Source organism: Seriola lalandi, unplaced genomic scaffold (assembly GCF_002814215.2).
Source record: "Seriola lalandi dorsalis isolate HSWRI2012SDOR001 ecotype SW California unplaced genomic scaffold, Sedor1 jcf7180002054438, whole genome shotgun sequence".
NCBI lineage: Eukaryota > Metazoa > Chordata > Actinopteri > Carangiformes > Carangidae > Seriola > Seriola lalandi.
The window spans coordinates 463,054-477,502 of NW_019524991.1; the positions used below are offsets into that span (position 1 = coordinate 463,054).

A 14,449-nucleotide genomic window follows, 5' to 3' on the forward strand; every position below is an offset into this window, starting at 1 on the left:
TTATTGTTGTGACTCTCAACAAGCACAACTCACGCACGTTCCTCCTTTTTCTGATGGTGCAAGTAAATATAATCTGCATAGATTCCTGTTTGATGCAGTGGAGGTTATCAGAGGATTTTTCACCTGCGTCATTTAAGACCTGTGCTTTCTGTCGCAGTTTTACTCTGCTGAGTAAGTGTGTTTGATCTCCCATGTGGAGAGGAGGAGGGGGGTGTGTGGTAGCGGCAAAGACCTGCAGAGGAACAGATCAAATCTCCCCACAGGAAACACATTTATTACATTTTAACTTCACCTTTGTGGTTCTGGCAGATTTCATCTACTTCCAGTACTTAGGGAATTTTTCTTGTTACTGCAATCTCTCCATCGCTGCCGAGCGGCTTGACATGGCAGTGTGTTCATGTCTGAGTTTGATCTCTAAGCTGAGCAGATAGCTGCGACTCCACTGGCCCAGTTAGTCACATGACCTGATTATCAGTGCATTGACCATCTGCGGGACAGAGGGAGTAGAAGGAGGAGGAGGGAAGGAGGAGCTGAACCCGGCCTGCCGGCTCATACCATAGCTGTAATTTGACACCATCTCTGTCATTCTTCCCCCCATAAACACTCCCTCTCTCCTTGCAGCTCTCTTTTGTTGAAAGGAATCTGTCCCCAGGATTGGCGGAGGAGGGAAGTGTCAGGCAGAGGAAGGGGGGTGCAGGCAGTGAGATCACTTCCTGTTTTTCCTCACCATTTGTGTATGTGTACGAGAGGGAGTGTCTGAGGGATTTTGAACTATTTCTGCAAGGGTCTCTCTCTCAACCAAACGTCCCGTCTGCTGGCTTCACCGGTGATCTGAGTCACCCGCCTCTGTGCTGCTCTGATTGGCTCCGAGATATAGAAGAGAGAGAGACTGAAAAAAGAGAGAGAGAGAGTCAGGCAGTGCTATTCTCTTTCTGCGCTTACACACTGTGAAGCCAAAAGCGAGAGACCGGGGAGTGAAGAGAATGCGTCCGCTCCACTTACTCCTCTCATACCGGCACCACATTCAACGCTGAACCAACTCGGCCAACCCCCTTTTTTTCAGGATCTTGTTTAGCCAGGAACTATTGATCTTCCATTGTGGACTGAACCACACTCTCCTGACCCCGGGGGCGGTGGTGTTTTCTGTTTGGGGGGGATGTTTTGACAGGAGTTGGCCCAGAAGATCCGTGGCTACCAGGAGCAGATCGCCTCGCTCCACTCCAAGTGTAAGATGCTGACGGTCAAGGCCAAACACGCCACCATGCTGCTGACGGTCAGTGAGGTGGATGGCCTATCGGATGGCATGGATGAGCTGAGTGATGAGGAGCTGCCCAGTGCCGTGGCAACCGCCACCGCCACCAAGCAGCTTCCAGCACACCCCTCTGTAGTCATGGTGAGTGGCAAAGCCTTTTTTGGTCACACACACAATCACACAGCGCCTCACACATGGCACACACTGCATGACTATGTGCTGGTGTGGCCCATATTTGTGTGTGTATTTACATGTGTAGCCTCTATTTCCCTTTTCTGTCCAGACCACTGGTTCTCAAAGTGGATTACATGGGTCCCACGGGTCCTATTTTTGGTTTCTAGAGGGTGTATACAGTTCCTTTTGAAATAATGTAATTAGCTTACAGTTGTCCCAAATTAGAGGATGTCTGAGGCTGACAGTTATGACAAGGTTAGGCCAGCAGCTCTTATTACCTCAGTAACAGTGTACAAAGTTATATCAGTACAACAGTATAAACATTGTCCAATATATGGGCCCCTTGGATTGCATTTTGGCTAATTTGGAATGCAGGATGCAATAATTCCAGGTTCAGAATAGTTTTTTTAATCTCTATTATTATCCTGTTTCTCTGCTTCTCTTTCTTTCTGTGTCTTATTTTCATATCGGACAAAAATAACAAGCTTTTTCTTCCCCCTCATCTTCCCTTTACCTCAAGTGTTACTATTCTGGCAGTCTCCTCCTGTGCATTACTGCACTGATACTAGGCTGTGTCACTTCATTTTGCTTCATATTAGCCTGAATCTGTCTACTTGCTACTGTACTATGTCATCCTAAGCTTGATCGTTCACTTCTCTTCAGTGTTCGCACATAAGTAACCAACCCGCTACCGTCTCTTCTCTTCCATTCTTTGGCTCTCTTTCTGAATCAGTTTTCTTCCATTCCTGGCCCTGTTACTGCTGTTTGTGGTGTGTTCAGTCAGGCCAGGAAACAGGATATTACTGCATGCGTGTGTGTTTGTGTGTGAGAGCATGATAAACCTGTGTGTGTGGCATAAATAGGTTGCTGGGACTGCTGATATCCTTGATTTGTTTTCCAGCATAGTTGGTGCACTCACTGCTCAGTCTCAAAATAATCTCCACTATGTAAAAGTTTCCCACCCATGCCGGTGTGTTTATGCTCTTCGTTGCATTGCATTGCATCATAAAGCCCGCGAAAAACTCCTCCAAATATAACAAGGTCCCGAGTCAGTCGGCCAAGCTCTGCATTAACTGCCAAAAAGCAGCCCAGTAGGGTTTGGCTCACATTTCAGCTGTGCCTCTCTACTGAAGCATGCAGGAACACAGACAACTGTGCTGCTTCTATGACAGCTGCTGCTGCTGCTGTATTCTCTAGTCCCAGTCTCTGTTAGCTATGCTATGCTTTAGTTATGCTTTGTGTAAGTTTGGGCTTGATACTCCTGGGGATTTCCATTACACTCCTACTGCTGATATAGTGTCTTTTACACTTTGAACATACTCATAATGTTATTTTTTTATTTTGCTTATGCATATCTGAGAAAAGATTCAAACTTGCCTGTTATATGGATGATGGTTGGATACTACTTACAAGGGAAATGTGTCTGCAATGGAAAGGAAATGACTGTGGTTCTGAAACTGCAACTCATCGGTATGCATGGGTGTGTGTGTGGTGTGAGCAATCACTGTATGTGTACTTAGTGTATGTGTGATTTTGACTTCCTGGTAATGGCCATTCTTTCCCCCTGATGAATCCTGTAAAAAGTTGGCTCTTTCACTGCCAGTGGAATCCAGTGTTTGTCCATTAGCACAAACATTAGCAGTCTCCTTAATGCTGTGCTATGGCGATGTGTGTGCTATGGTTGCAGTGTTTTATGTCAATAGGAGTAATGTGATCAAATGCGTCTCCTCTCTGTGTTATTTGATTACTCACTGTCTAATTAATCAGCAGTGTGCTCACTGTAATCTGCCTAACCTGCACTCCCCCATTAATTTTTATGCTCTGTCTTCCTCTCTCTCTTCATTTTTCTCTCTCTGTCTCCTCTCTCCTTTTATCTGCCTGTTTTCTGTTCGGTGGCCCTCCTCCTTTTCCTCCCCCTGCTTCTTTGATGTGTGTGTGTTTGATGTGCCGTGTGTATATGTGCGGTCAGATGACAGCCGGCCGCTGCCACACACTCCTCTCCCCTGTGACGGAGGAGTCAGGGGAGGAGGGTACCAACAGCGAGGTCTCCTCTCCCCCTGCCTGCCGCTCCCCCTCCCCAGGGGCTAACGCTGATGCTCCTCTTAACCAGGTACTGCAAACCCCCCCCCGCCCCTGCACCCACGGTCGCCTCCAAAGCTCTCCAGCATCACCTGACCTGGCCCTACGCCACACCTCTGTCCATTTTACATGTTACACCGGAAAAAAAAAAGGCAAAAAAAACTTCCACCTCAGCCAGATATTTAGTATTAAATGCTGCCATCGGGATGAGACCATTTTACTGTGTGTAGTTTCTATTTGCATTTAATTTTAAGATGTTGCAGATTAAAGAAACAAGCGAGTCTGCATCTGAAGATTTTGATTGTTTCAATAACGATCAGATTGTAAGACTGAATATGTGGCTGAATAACTTGTAAAGATGGACATGCAAACTTTGCCACCCGATCCCATCCCAAGGCCACCACCTGATTCCCAACACCAAAGCATGACCTCCCTTTCATCACCACTGTCGACACAATGGATATTTGAGTTGCTGTGCTGCCCGCTGCTTTCCCTCTTTCTCAGCCTTATGTTTGCAGATTTACTTTGCTGAAGACAAATTTGTTTGCCACTTGCTTTTTTTCGCTGAGATCAGAATGGGAGTGTGTCATTTTCTGAATATAGCCAAGTTATTATAAAGTAGCTTTTCTTGTGTAATCTGTTACTTAGAATGATGCAGCAGTGAAACAGCAGCACTTTGTTCTGGGAGAAACACAGAGGGTCATGGTTGTTGTGGAGCTATTATTGTGAAATCTAAATACAGTACTTCTGTCTTGTGATGTGTCAGTGAGAGTAACTGTTGAAAGAAGACAAAAATCAATAAGATCAAAGGCAGAGTGTGGGGCAGATGGAGAGTTATAGAAGGAAAATATAATGGGACTAATCCCATGGGACTATAACCTGCTGTGAGAATTTCCACAAAAAACAAAACAGATGTAACTCACAACTCATAGGCAGTGCTTGCTACTTTTAAATTTTGGTCCATAATGGTTCTGTGGAAGTATTTGAGCTTGTGGGTTTCCTGAGGTACCATAACCAAGAACTACCATAACTATTAACTCACTGATGTGCGGATTTCAATTACAGAATTAAAACAGATTCAAATGCCTACATTAGTTTATGTTTTAAAGTGGATAATCTATTACTCCATGTATGTACAGTACTGTAATGTATGCACAGCAGATGTTGGCTTACTTTATTTAAATGTTCCAGTCGAATTTCATTGTTCGGGACACGTCAGAACCAGCAGACCTCCTCAGTTAACGTGAGAAACGCGAATATACTGTACACTAATGAAACCCACACTGACCACGATGTTGCGTCACAGGGTCGAGGCGCCTTGAGCCGAGCACCCCTCCAGGAGCTGTACGACCCATCCATGGAGACCAGCGCTGCTAACCTGGATGACCTGCAGAGATCCTGGGAAACACTTAAGAATGTGGTATGTCACATCAGCTGCTAAAATGAAATAATTAAAAACAAAGTTAAAATCGCTACTATTCCATACAGTAGACGCAGTATGCCATTTGTAGAAGAAATCACAGCATCAGAACTGGTTCAGTTCTACCTAACAGTTGCCCATACTGTTCACATGCCTTTACAGCTTACTGTTAATGTTTTAAATCTCACAAACACCATTCACAGTGGAGTTTGAAGGAAATCTTGAGTTTTTAGGCTCTATTGTGGACTGTACCAAAATCGGGTTGGGGATGGGGGGTGGGGGGGTGTATTTGTAGCACCACGACACAAACAGAAGCAATACTGCAGCAGACTTTTATTACTGCCATCTAATTTTTGCCATTGTTCATTTGTTGCTTTCTGTCTCTCCTTCCACCCCTCCTCTCCTGCCACAGATCAGCGAGAAGCAGAAGAGTCTGTATGAGGCTCTGGAGCGGCAGCAGCACTATCAGGAGTCCCTCCAGTCCATTTCCACCAAGATGGAGTCCATCGAGGGGGCGCTCAACGAGGGCCTGGAGCCCAACAAGAGCCCCGAGAGCCAGATGGCTGCACACCAGGTGAGAGAGAGTGAGGGAGGGGGGGACAGACGTCTGGAGATATGGGGAAGTTGTGTTCATGTGTGTGGGTTAGAGAAAGGGAGAGGAGCGGTGGAGTGCGGTAAAGTAGTAGTACATGTGAAGTGTAAATTGTAAGGCAGACAGGAAACATCTCTTGTTGAAGAGACAAAAATGACAAGAAACGAGCCTGCTCAGTGAGAACAGAGAATGATTGAGGGGTTTAATATTGCACCAGCCTGTGCAATGGCTGCACAGACTGCATGGCACAGTTCTCCGTTGCTATGCCACTTCACAGCGACGGCCGATACAGTTCCTTATTGTAACACTACTGTCAGGCAGTTCGGACAAACCTTCTATTGCCACTGTTCTTTCCAGTCTCTTCTTCCGTTCCTTCAACAATCTCTTTTTTCTTTTTTAGTCCATTCTCTTTATTTCACCTCTCACACCTTTTTGATCTCTGTTTGTCCAGGCTCTGATGGACGAGATCCTGATGCTGCAGGAAGAGATCGGTGAGTTACAGACATGTTTCTCTGAGGAACTGGCAGACAGTGACAGTGATGGGGAGGCCGGTGACCAACTGGCGCTCCAGTCTACTCTTACTGTACTGGGAGAGAGGATGGCCACCATTCGAATGAAGGCTTCGGGGAAACGGCAGCTGCTGGAGGTGGGTGCTAGAACACTAGGAAAGATCATATTCACACACTTTCATTTCTCAAAAATTCTCCTCATTTACCTTGTGATCTCGTGTATATTCATGAATACTAGTGGTATCCAACATTTCATATTGACCACTGCAGGAGAGACTAAGTGAACAGCTAGAGGAGCAGCGACAGGAACAGGCGCTGCAGCGATACCACAGCGAGGCTGAGGAGCTCGACCACTGGCTGCTCAGCACTCGTGCCACTCTCAGCTCTGCGCTTCAGCCCCAAAACGAAGACATGGACATGGAGGAGCAGCTCATTGACTGTCAGGTGAGACTGATATTTTTTGATATTGTCAAAGGCTGGACTGACTGAAATTGGTTTATTTAGATTCCAAATGATGACAGTTTTGCCCATCGTAGATAGAGCAGCTTGTTGCTCCCCTTATGTGCAGATGTTTTAAACTTTTCCTCAACTCACACAGTCATGGAAAACTTTTGAGTTCCTACTAGTGCCCCAGGCTCAGTATGAAAGTCCATAAGTCATTTTTTTTATCAAGGGGGAGCTATCAAAGGCTAAAGTGAAGTATCTGGCTGCTTCACTGTTCCAGGAATAGAGCCTATTAAGATTAATTCACTTGGTATTATATTACTGTTACTATTTTGGTCATGCATCAACTGTTCAGTTCATCCTCAAAAACCAAAAGTTATTTACAGAAATTTCACTGAATGTGGCACACAAACACAGCAGAGTAAGAGCCCAATAATGTCCAATCAATTGACACTTTAGGGTCAGACCCTAAATTAGGATTATGGTCTGACCCCGTATCCCTCTGTGATCACCCTCCTCACTAGGTCCTCAAACATTCTTCTGCTGTTTCTATGGTAAAATCACATGGGGGGTAATCAGGATCCAGGGCTAAATGGCAGTGGTGGTCACTGATCCACAATCATGTGTCCTTGTAAAGGCTTTGTTCAGGTCTTTGAAGCAGTAAATAATGTTCCTGTTTCAGTGATTTTGATCACAAAACAATGTCTTGGTTGTTTGAAAAAGTTAGTTTGATTTTTTGGTGATAGTGTCTCCATTCTGTCACTGACAAATGTCCATACCTATATATGAACTTTGATTGATTTTGCACTGGAGTATTAATTTTAGATTAGATAGTTTCAGACTTAAACTAGTGTCAGACTTAAAGAGGCTAAAAACAAGTGTTTTTGTGTAAATATATGACCTGAACTCTTGAGGACCAAAACTGATGTTAATAAATGTTTAAACATTCATCCTGTGATACACTATAATTGGCCTCTCAGCAGAAATAATACCAGGTCTGTGGCTCAGGCAAAGGAAAAATCAGCGTTTAAAGTGTGTGTGTTTCTAGCAGCTGGGAGACACTAAGCTGATTATAGCTCACATATGGCTCCTGTCGAGCTCAGGTCTAAAGGTCCAGCCCATGTGGATCCTCATTTCCAGGGGGGTAAAAAGTGTCTGCGAGTGTAGAGTTTTACAGAACAGATCCACATGAAAGGGCAAGATGTGAGACACGATATGAGGTTAGACAGATGAGGTGAGAGAAAGGGAAGAAACTGATGTGGAGTAGTTGAGGCTGGGGAGAGCAGTAAAAATCCATGAATGAAAAGAATAAGAAGATTATAAAATATAAATGGCTTTGGTTAAATAATGATTTAAAACAAGTTTTCATTTAAATGTTTTATCTGATGAATGTGGTCTCTGCGTTTGGATAGTCAGGATAGTTGCAGTAAGTGGGATAGTAGATTTATTTATTGGCTGATTTTAGTTTGTTAGCTGCTGTTAACTATTCACTAAACAACCACAGACTGTCCATTTAAACACCTAAATGAAAAGAAAATCCTTGCACTGTAAACTGCTCAGAAACCTCTTAAACACAGTGTCTCATTGAGCACTGCTTAATCAAGCCGAGTCTAAACTATTGGACACACATTGTGTTGCCGTATGAAGCAAACTCCACCTTTCTTGAAGTTGTGTCAGTTAAAAGTTTAAAGCAAAAACTTGTGACTACTGTATGATCCTGGGCCAAAAGAGAAGAAGAGACATTTTTGGATTTAAGTTAGAAATGCCTTAGGGAGGCTTTTTGTAGTAACAAAGTGTAGAGACAACCTTCCCACCAAATGACACAGTGACAACTCTGAATAGAAGGAAAAGAGTTTTATGAGGCTCTCTGCATTGTTGTGGAAAATTCTCTGTGGAGGGCTACCAAGGGCCCTTGTAGCCCTGAGTGAATAAAGGGGATACAGTCTTAATCCCGCTCTTTTCCACATCCATACAATTCTACCACTTTTCACACACAGTCTGGACAAGGAAAGGGAGGGCCCCTTTTACTCTTGTTTCTCTTCTAAAGAAATGTAGGAGGAGTGTGAGTGAAGTCTGTGGGAAATAATTTAAAGAGAAACATATAGTGAGCTTTAAAAAAGAGTATGAGAACTGATGAAATAATCAATAAGATCTATAGAGGAGTGAGATAAGGAGAGGATTAGTACACTACTGAAGAGTGCTGCTTGCATACAGTTGACACTATGAAGAACCCTCTAAACCCCCTGAGCTTTGAGTTGTCAAGAAATATATTTGCTTGCACCGCACATGGTGTGATTACACATCTGTGTGCAGTTATAACACATTTTGTTAGGATCTCTGGCATAAGCAAACCAGTGGTAGTTATGTCTGGATCTAGAAACTGTTGCTGGTTTCCTGTTGAGTAGGAAAAAAAAAAATTTCTGAATTTGCCTTGCGCTCTTACTTTTCCAGAATATGCTGTTTGAGATTGAGCAGAAGGTGTCGTATCTATCAGAGCTGTCCGTCCACAGCGAGAGTTTGCTGTTGGAGGGCCGGGCGGAGACCAAGGGAGAGGCGGAGCAACTCACCTTCAAACTGCGCTCCCTCAAAGACAGCCTGATGGAGCTGCAGCAGATGCTGCAGGACAAACAGGTTGACATACAGGTGAGATAAGAGGTCATGTGTGTTTCGTTTCCTCACCATCTAAGTTCTTGTCCTCTCCTGCTCCGTGCCTTCAGTTCCCTACCCCTCCATGTTCCATGCTTCTCCTTCCTCCCTGCCTCTGTCATTTTTGTTGTGCTGTGCTGCATTATGTTGCATTGGTTACAGCATCAATGGTAGCATTATGCAAACACTAAAGGTCATGGCATGTTCCTTCATAAAAGTCCAGTGTTTTCCACTATGGGACAACAAGAGCCTGTGTGTCTCACAATAGGCCCTTAGACACCAGACAAAAGGGTGCTACCTCATCACATGCTAACACTAAATGTACTGCACCAGGTGTGTTTCTGATGACACAGCATTTTGACCTTTTTGCTTTGTGGTTTGAATCCAATTTGAGAAAAACAGAGTTAATTTCCCTGAAAGGAAATCCATTGTATTCTCAACATGCTCTTTTGATAAATAGTGACATTCCTAAGCCACTAAATCACTCTACAAAACAAAGAAACTACAGAAGCTGTTTGAGCCAATCAGAAACGCTGACAGCAATCTGAGTATGATACGTTTTTTAAATAGGATTTTATTTAGTTAAATAATTTCTTCAGGTGTAGCTGACATCTCAGCTGGACTTCAGTTAATGAAATGGACATCATTAAGTAGATATAGTTTATATATGCACCAAACTCAGAAGGAACTGCTGCTTCATCAGAAAGAAAAACAAAAATTCTGTCCTTTTCTCTCTTTTTAATGCTTTTGTTGAAGTCCCTCTGTCTGTCTTCCAGGGGTCATTGCAGGAACAGGAGGACAGCGAACCAGACTCATCTCTGTCCCAGAGTCCTAACGTCCAGGATTGGCTGTCTCAGGCCCGTTCAACACGCACACAGCAGCACCACGACAACCTGCTTCGACAGAGGGTGAGAGGAAGCTGAACATTAATGTGCTTCGTATGGAAATGCACCGCTCTGCTTTCATTGCCTGGAGTATCATATGCCTGTCATTTTCAGATTAAATCAGTTTAATTTCTAGTGCTGACATGCAAAACAAGTGCACTCTTGCAAGATAATTAAATCACTTGCCAACAGAAAGGTTGATTCTTTTATAGATAAATCTAATTTAAGGTCTGTGTTTTCTAGGAGCTGCAGGAGCAAGTAGCTGAACAGAGGAAGCTGCTCAAGTCTGTAGCAAGTGTCGGGGAAGAGTTACTCAACCATCAGACCACACCCAATGGGGACAGGTACTTGTTCACCTCTCTTTACTTTTGTCAACCTTATTTTCTTGTCCTTTCCACAAGCATGAACATTTAATTACACTGGAATTTGCTGGTAAAATAATGCTCCAGGGAGCAGATTAGATTGTTATGACAAAACGCCCCTCTCCCTCCCACAGTGAGATGTCCATCCCAGGGGGGGTGTTGCTGGAGACGGAGACGTTGTCTCCTTTGGAGCAGCTGAGACAGCGGTGGGAAAACCTGAATAAAGATCAGAGCACAAAGCTGCAGCTCTCCCTTAACACCCTGGAACAGGACCAACTTAGTCCGGTACAGATGCCATGCACATTTTCGATTTATGGATTTATGATTTTCTGCGTTGAAATTTGTTTTGTGTGACATTGTGTTGTTCCAGTTCAATTTGAGCTACGTCCTGAGTTGTCTTCAACTCATTACTTAAGGCTAATGTGCATTCTGTTGGTACTTTTTGTTTTTTCCTCTGATGTAATTTCACACTTTCATTGTTATGTTTGCTGCATGACTGACCCTCATATGTCTCATATTTCACTCTTTTGCGCAGGTCCTCCACCGGTCCCGTCTGTCCAGTCCCAGCATGGTGTTTAGAGGTGAGTCCGGCAGCCAGGACTCTCACTCTCCCAGAGCTTTGTTTGAGACCTGCAGCCAGACTCTGGAAAGAATCGCCCAAGAGGTGACGCATTCATTTAATCTCTGCTTCTTGCGTTTATAGTGTCCCTGGCACTGCTGTGTCTTTAATCAAGAATGTCTTACTGACAGCTTTCAATGTACTGAGTGAATGTTATTTGTTCCTCCTCACAGGCAGCGGGCGGTGACAGTAAACTGGCAGCGTCTTTAGCAGGGGTGACAGTCCAGCAGGACATGTATGCAGCGGTTTCAGCAGCCTCCTCCTGGCTGGATGCCGCTGAGAATCAGCTGCTCTCTGGTCCTGTGCTGCTGTCTGAAGATACAGAGACACATCTCACAAATCTTGAGGTGAGAGGATACAAACACACTGATCACAGAAATTTAAAAATATGAATCACAGCAAAATGAAATGATATATAATTACATGTATGCTACCAATACCGGTGAACTGTAGTAACACTGTTAACAGAGATTGTTGTTACACAATGGGTTTGCATAAGCAGACCGCAAAATCAAAACTCTCATGGATACAATAAACTTGCTGTGTTACTGACCTCAACTCTTCTGCTCAGGGTCTGAATAAGCAACTGAAGGAGATGACCAGGGAGGTGAACCAGTGCAGAGATCTGCTGGGTGGAGGAGCAGGCCGGCTGTGTGGAGGAGAGGAGCAAGCTCTGATGGAGGATACCCTGGAGGGCCTGCAGGAGAGGATGGGCCTGCTGGACTCCACCCTGGAGCAGCACTGTGACAGCATGCAGGACAGGCTGCAGGAGCACTCAACTTTCCAGGTGTGAAAGCTAGACTGTTGCATTTTGTTAATGTTAGGGCTGCCTGCATCACTTATTTTTTTTACCTTTTAACATTGCTTTTTCTGTCCTTGCCAGAATGAACTGAGGATGCTGTTCACAGCCCTGAGTGAAAGTAAACACCAGTTGCTGCAGAAGATGGCAGGAACTGCAGACAGACCTGCATCCAAACAGATAGAGGTATGATAACGACCTAGAGCAAATACACAAAAATTAAAAGTGTATTTATGAAGCTTGAAAGGATTCCTGAGAAGAGATTTCTATTGAATATGCTGCTCTTTTGTAGGCATTATCAGAAGTGGAGGACAGTCTGAAGGAGTTTGAGCTGAGAGTGTCTGAGCTGAAGACCAGAGCAGAAGGACTCCAGTCTGAACAAATCTCCCATCAGGAACTACTCAAACTACAGGTAATATCCAATTTACCGTGGAGCTCATTTCTTTTTCTCTCTCACTGAGGGTCATAACCTTCCAGCACTTTTATACTTACTGACTGACATATTTTGTGTAGGATGCATATGAGGAGCTGATGCTGATGGTGGGCTCTAGACGTAGCAGCCTGAACCACGGCCTGTCTCTCAAGGCTCAGTACGAAGCTGCACTTCATGACCTGTCAGACCTGGTGGACACCGCTCAGGACAAGATGGCTGCCGACCAGAAGATGACAGTGGCCTCCGTCATCGAGGTCCAGATGTTACTGGACAAACACAAAGTAAGGAGGGCAGTGAAATGGAACAGTATAGATTTTAATCATCGAACTGCAATGTTGTTGTCGTCGTTGTTGTTGTTGTTGTTGTTGTTGTTGTTGTTGTTGTTGTTGTTGTTGTTGTTGTTGTTGTTGACTCCGAGAGTATTGTGTTTGAAATATGTTTGTCTTCTGCTCCAGGAGTTCTTTCAGGGTCTGGAATGCCATATGATCCTCACCCAGACATTTTACAGTAAAGTGTGTGGTCTGGTGGCACAGAGGGAAAGCCAGGCCCTGGAGGAGACCATGGCTTTAGCCCACAGTGTGCTCAAACAGGCCCACAGGAGGGGAGTGGAGCTGGAGGGCATACTGGAGGTGGGAATTAGTGATTGATAGAAGAATAAGGAAAAGGAGCACTAACATTTTATTATATACTGTATATAACATATATAAAAATTTAACATCTGGTGGGAATGAACTAAATAAGACACTCTATCCCTCCTCCTCTCTCTCTCTGACAGTCATGGAGCAGGCTTGTGGAAGACTACCAGGCTCTGTGTAGACAGCTGGAGGCTGTGGAGTGTAGCATCCCTACTGTAGGTCTAGTAGAAGAGACAGAGGAGAGACTAACTGAAAGGATCAGTCTCTACCAGGTAAGCAACTGTATACAGACTGCTCACACATAGATGCACAAACAAAACTATCCATATAGTATCAAGATGTCATCTGACTTACACTAAAACCTGCAGTCGCTCATGCTTGTTAGAATATTGACTTTTTAATTGATGAGTTATCCATCTGTTTTTCTCCTCTAGCGTCTGAAGGCCAGCCTGACGGAGCATCAGCCCCAGCTGTACCAGGTTCTGGAAGAGGGCAAGAGGCTTCTTCTGTCTGTTGGCTGTTCGGACTTAGAGAATCAGCTGACCCAACTGGGTGAACACTGGCTCTCTTCCACCACCAAGGTCAACAAGGAGCTGCACCGCCTCGACTCCACGCTCAAACACTGGAGCAGGTCAGGCCCTGGCAGTAGTCTGCGTTTGATTTGATTTGTCATCGTCAGGAATCAAATCTCAAATCAGATATTGTTTTGATACCTGGAGGCTGAATACTTTAAAAATGATCCCCTAAATATTTTCTGAATCTGTCAGAGCTAAATTGAAATATTATAAATTTCAGGTACCAGAGTGAGTCAGCAGAATTGAGCCACTGGTTGCAGTCGGCTCTGGACCGGCTTGAGTTCTGGACCACCCAGTCAGTAACGGTGCCTCAGGAGCTGGAGACGGTCAGAGACCACCTCTATGCCTTTCTGGTTAGTTGGGTTATCACATCAGCAGCAAACACACACCACAGACCTAATAATAATATCTATACACAATACTCACATCATTTTTATGAATGTATGGTTAAAATCCAACTTCTTCTCACTTCTGTGCCTGATAGGAGTTTTCCAAGGAGGTGGATGCTAAGTCATCTTTGCGTTCTTCTGTGCTGAGCACTGGAAACCAGCTTCTGCGCTTGAAGAGAGTAGATACAGCTGGTCTGAGGACGGCGCTGGGCCAAATCGACACTCAGTGGGCCGAGCTGCTGACCCGTATTCCTGTAGTACAAGAGAAGCTACACCAGGTCTGAGAACAGCAGCTGTTACACTTGAGTGGTTGTTGTTTGTCAGCTCTTTTTGTTGTAGCCACATTTTTTTTCATCTTAGAGATTTTTGTAAAAATCTTCATTGATGTTGATGCTGTATTTTGGATTGTTTGTACCCTCAGTTACAGATGGAGAAACTAGCGTCACGGCACGCCATCACAGAGCTGATGAGCTGGATCTCTCTCATGGAGAACATCATAGACGAAGACCAAGACAAGATCATGGGAGCCGTGGGCTCTGAAGTGGTCCAGAACTTCTTGCAGAAGTATAAGGTACAAAAGCTCAGATCAAGCTGTGAAAGAACTTCATGTGTTATACATCAAAAAGTTTATTAACAG

The 14,449-nt window shown here is 44.4% G+C and overlaps 1 protein-coding gene across 1 annotated transcript in view; it reads left to right on the forward strand.

Annotated features, from left to right (window-relative positions):
- The window catches only part of syne1a (spectrin repeat containing, nuclear envelope 1a), a 117,250-nt gene that overhangs the window by 81,870 nt on the left and 20,931 nt on the right, over window positions 1-14,449 (forward strand). The window contains exons 91-112 of the mRNA XM_087175262.1: window positions 1,169-1,393; window positions 3,396-3,536; window positions 4,812-4,925; window positions 5,338-5,499; window positions 5,969-6,163; window positions 6,297-6,470; window positions 8,922-9,113; window positions 9,893-10,024; window positions 10,244-10,344; window positions 10,497-10,647; window positions 10,898-11,026; window positions 11,155-11,328; window positions 11,553-11,768; window positions 11,865-11,966; window positions 12,073-12,192; window positions 12,294-12,494; window positions 12,669-12,842; window positions 12,989-13,120; window positions 13,283-13,479; window positions 13,644-13,776; window positions 13,908-14,090; window positions 14,234-14,383. Coding sequence (XP_087031388.1) covers window positions 1,169-1,393; window positions 3,396-3,536; window positions 4,812-4,925; window positions 5,338-5,499; window positions 5,969-6,163; window positions 6,297-6,470; window positions 8,922-9,113; window positions 9,893-10,024; window positions 10,244-10,344; window positions 10,497-10,647; window positions 10,898-11,026; window positions 11,155-11,328; window positions 11,553-11,768; window positions 11,865-11,966; window positions 12,073-12,192; window positions 12,294-12,494; window positions 12,669-12,842; window positions 12,989-13,120; window positions 13,283-13,479; window positions 13,644-13,776; window positions 13,908-14,090; window positions 14,234-14,383 — 3,498 coding nt within the window. The remainder of the gene's footprint in view (window positions 1-1,168; window positions 1,394-3,395; window positions 3,537-4,811; window positions 4,926-5,337; window positions 5,500-5,968; window positions 6,164-6,296; window positions 6,471-8,921; window positions 9,114-9,892; window positions 10,025-10,243; window positions 10,345-10,496; window positions 10,648-10,897; window positions 11,027-11,154; window positions 11,329-11,552; window positions 11,769-11,864; window positions 11,967-12,072; window positions 12,193-12,293; window positions 12,495-12,668; window positions 12,843-12,988; window positions 13,121-13,282; window positions 13,480-13,643; window positions 13,777-13,907; window positions 14,091-14,233; window positions 14,384-14,449) is intronic.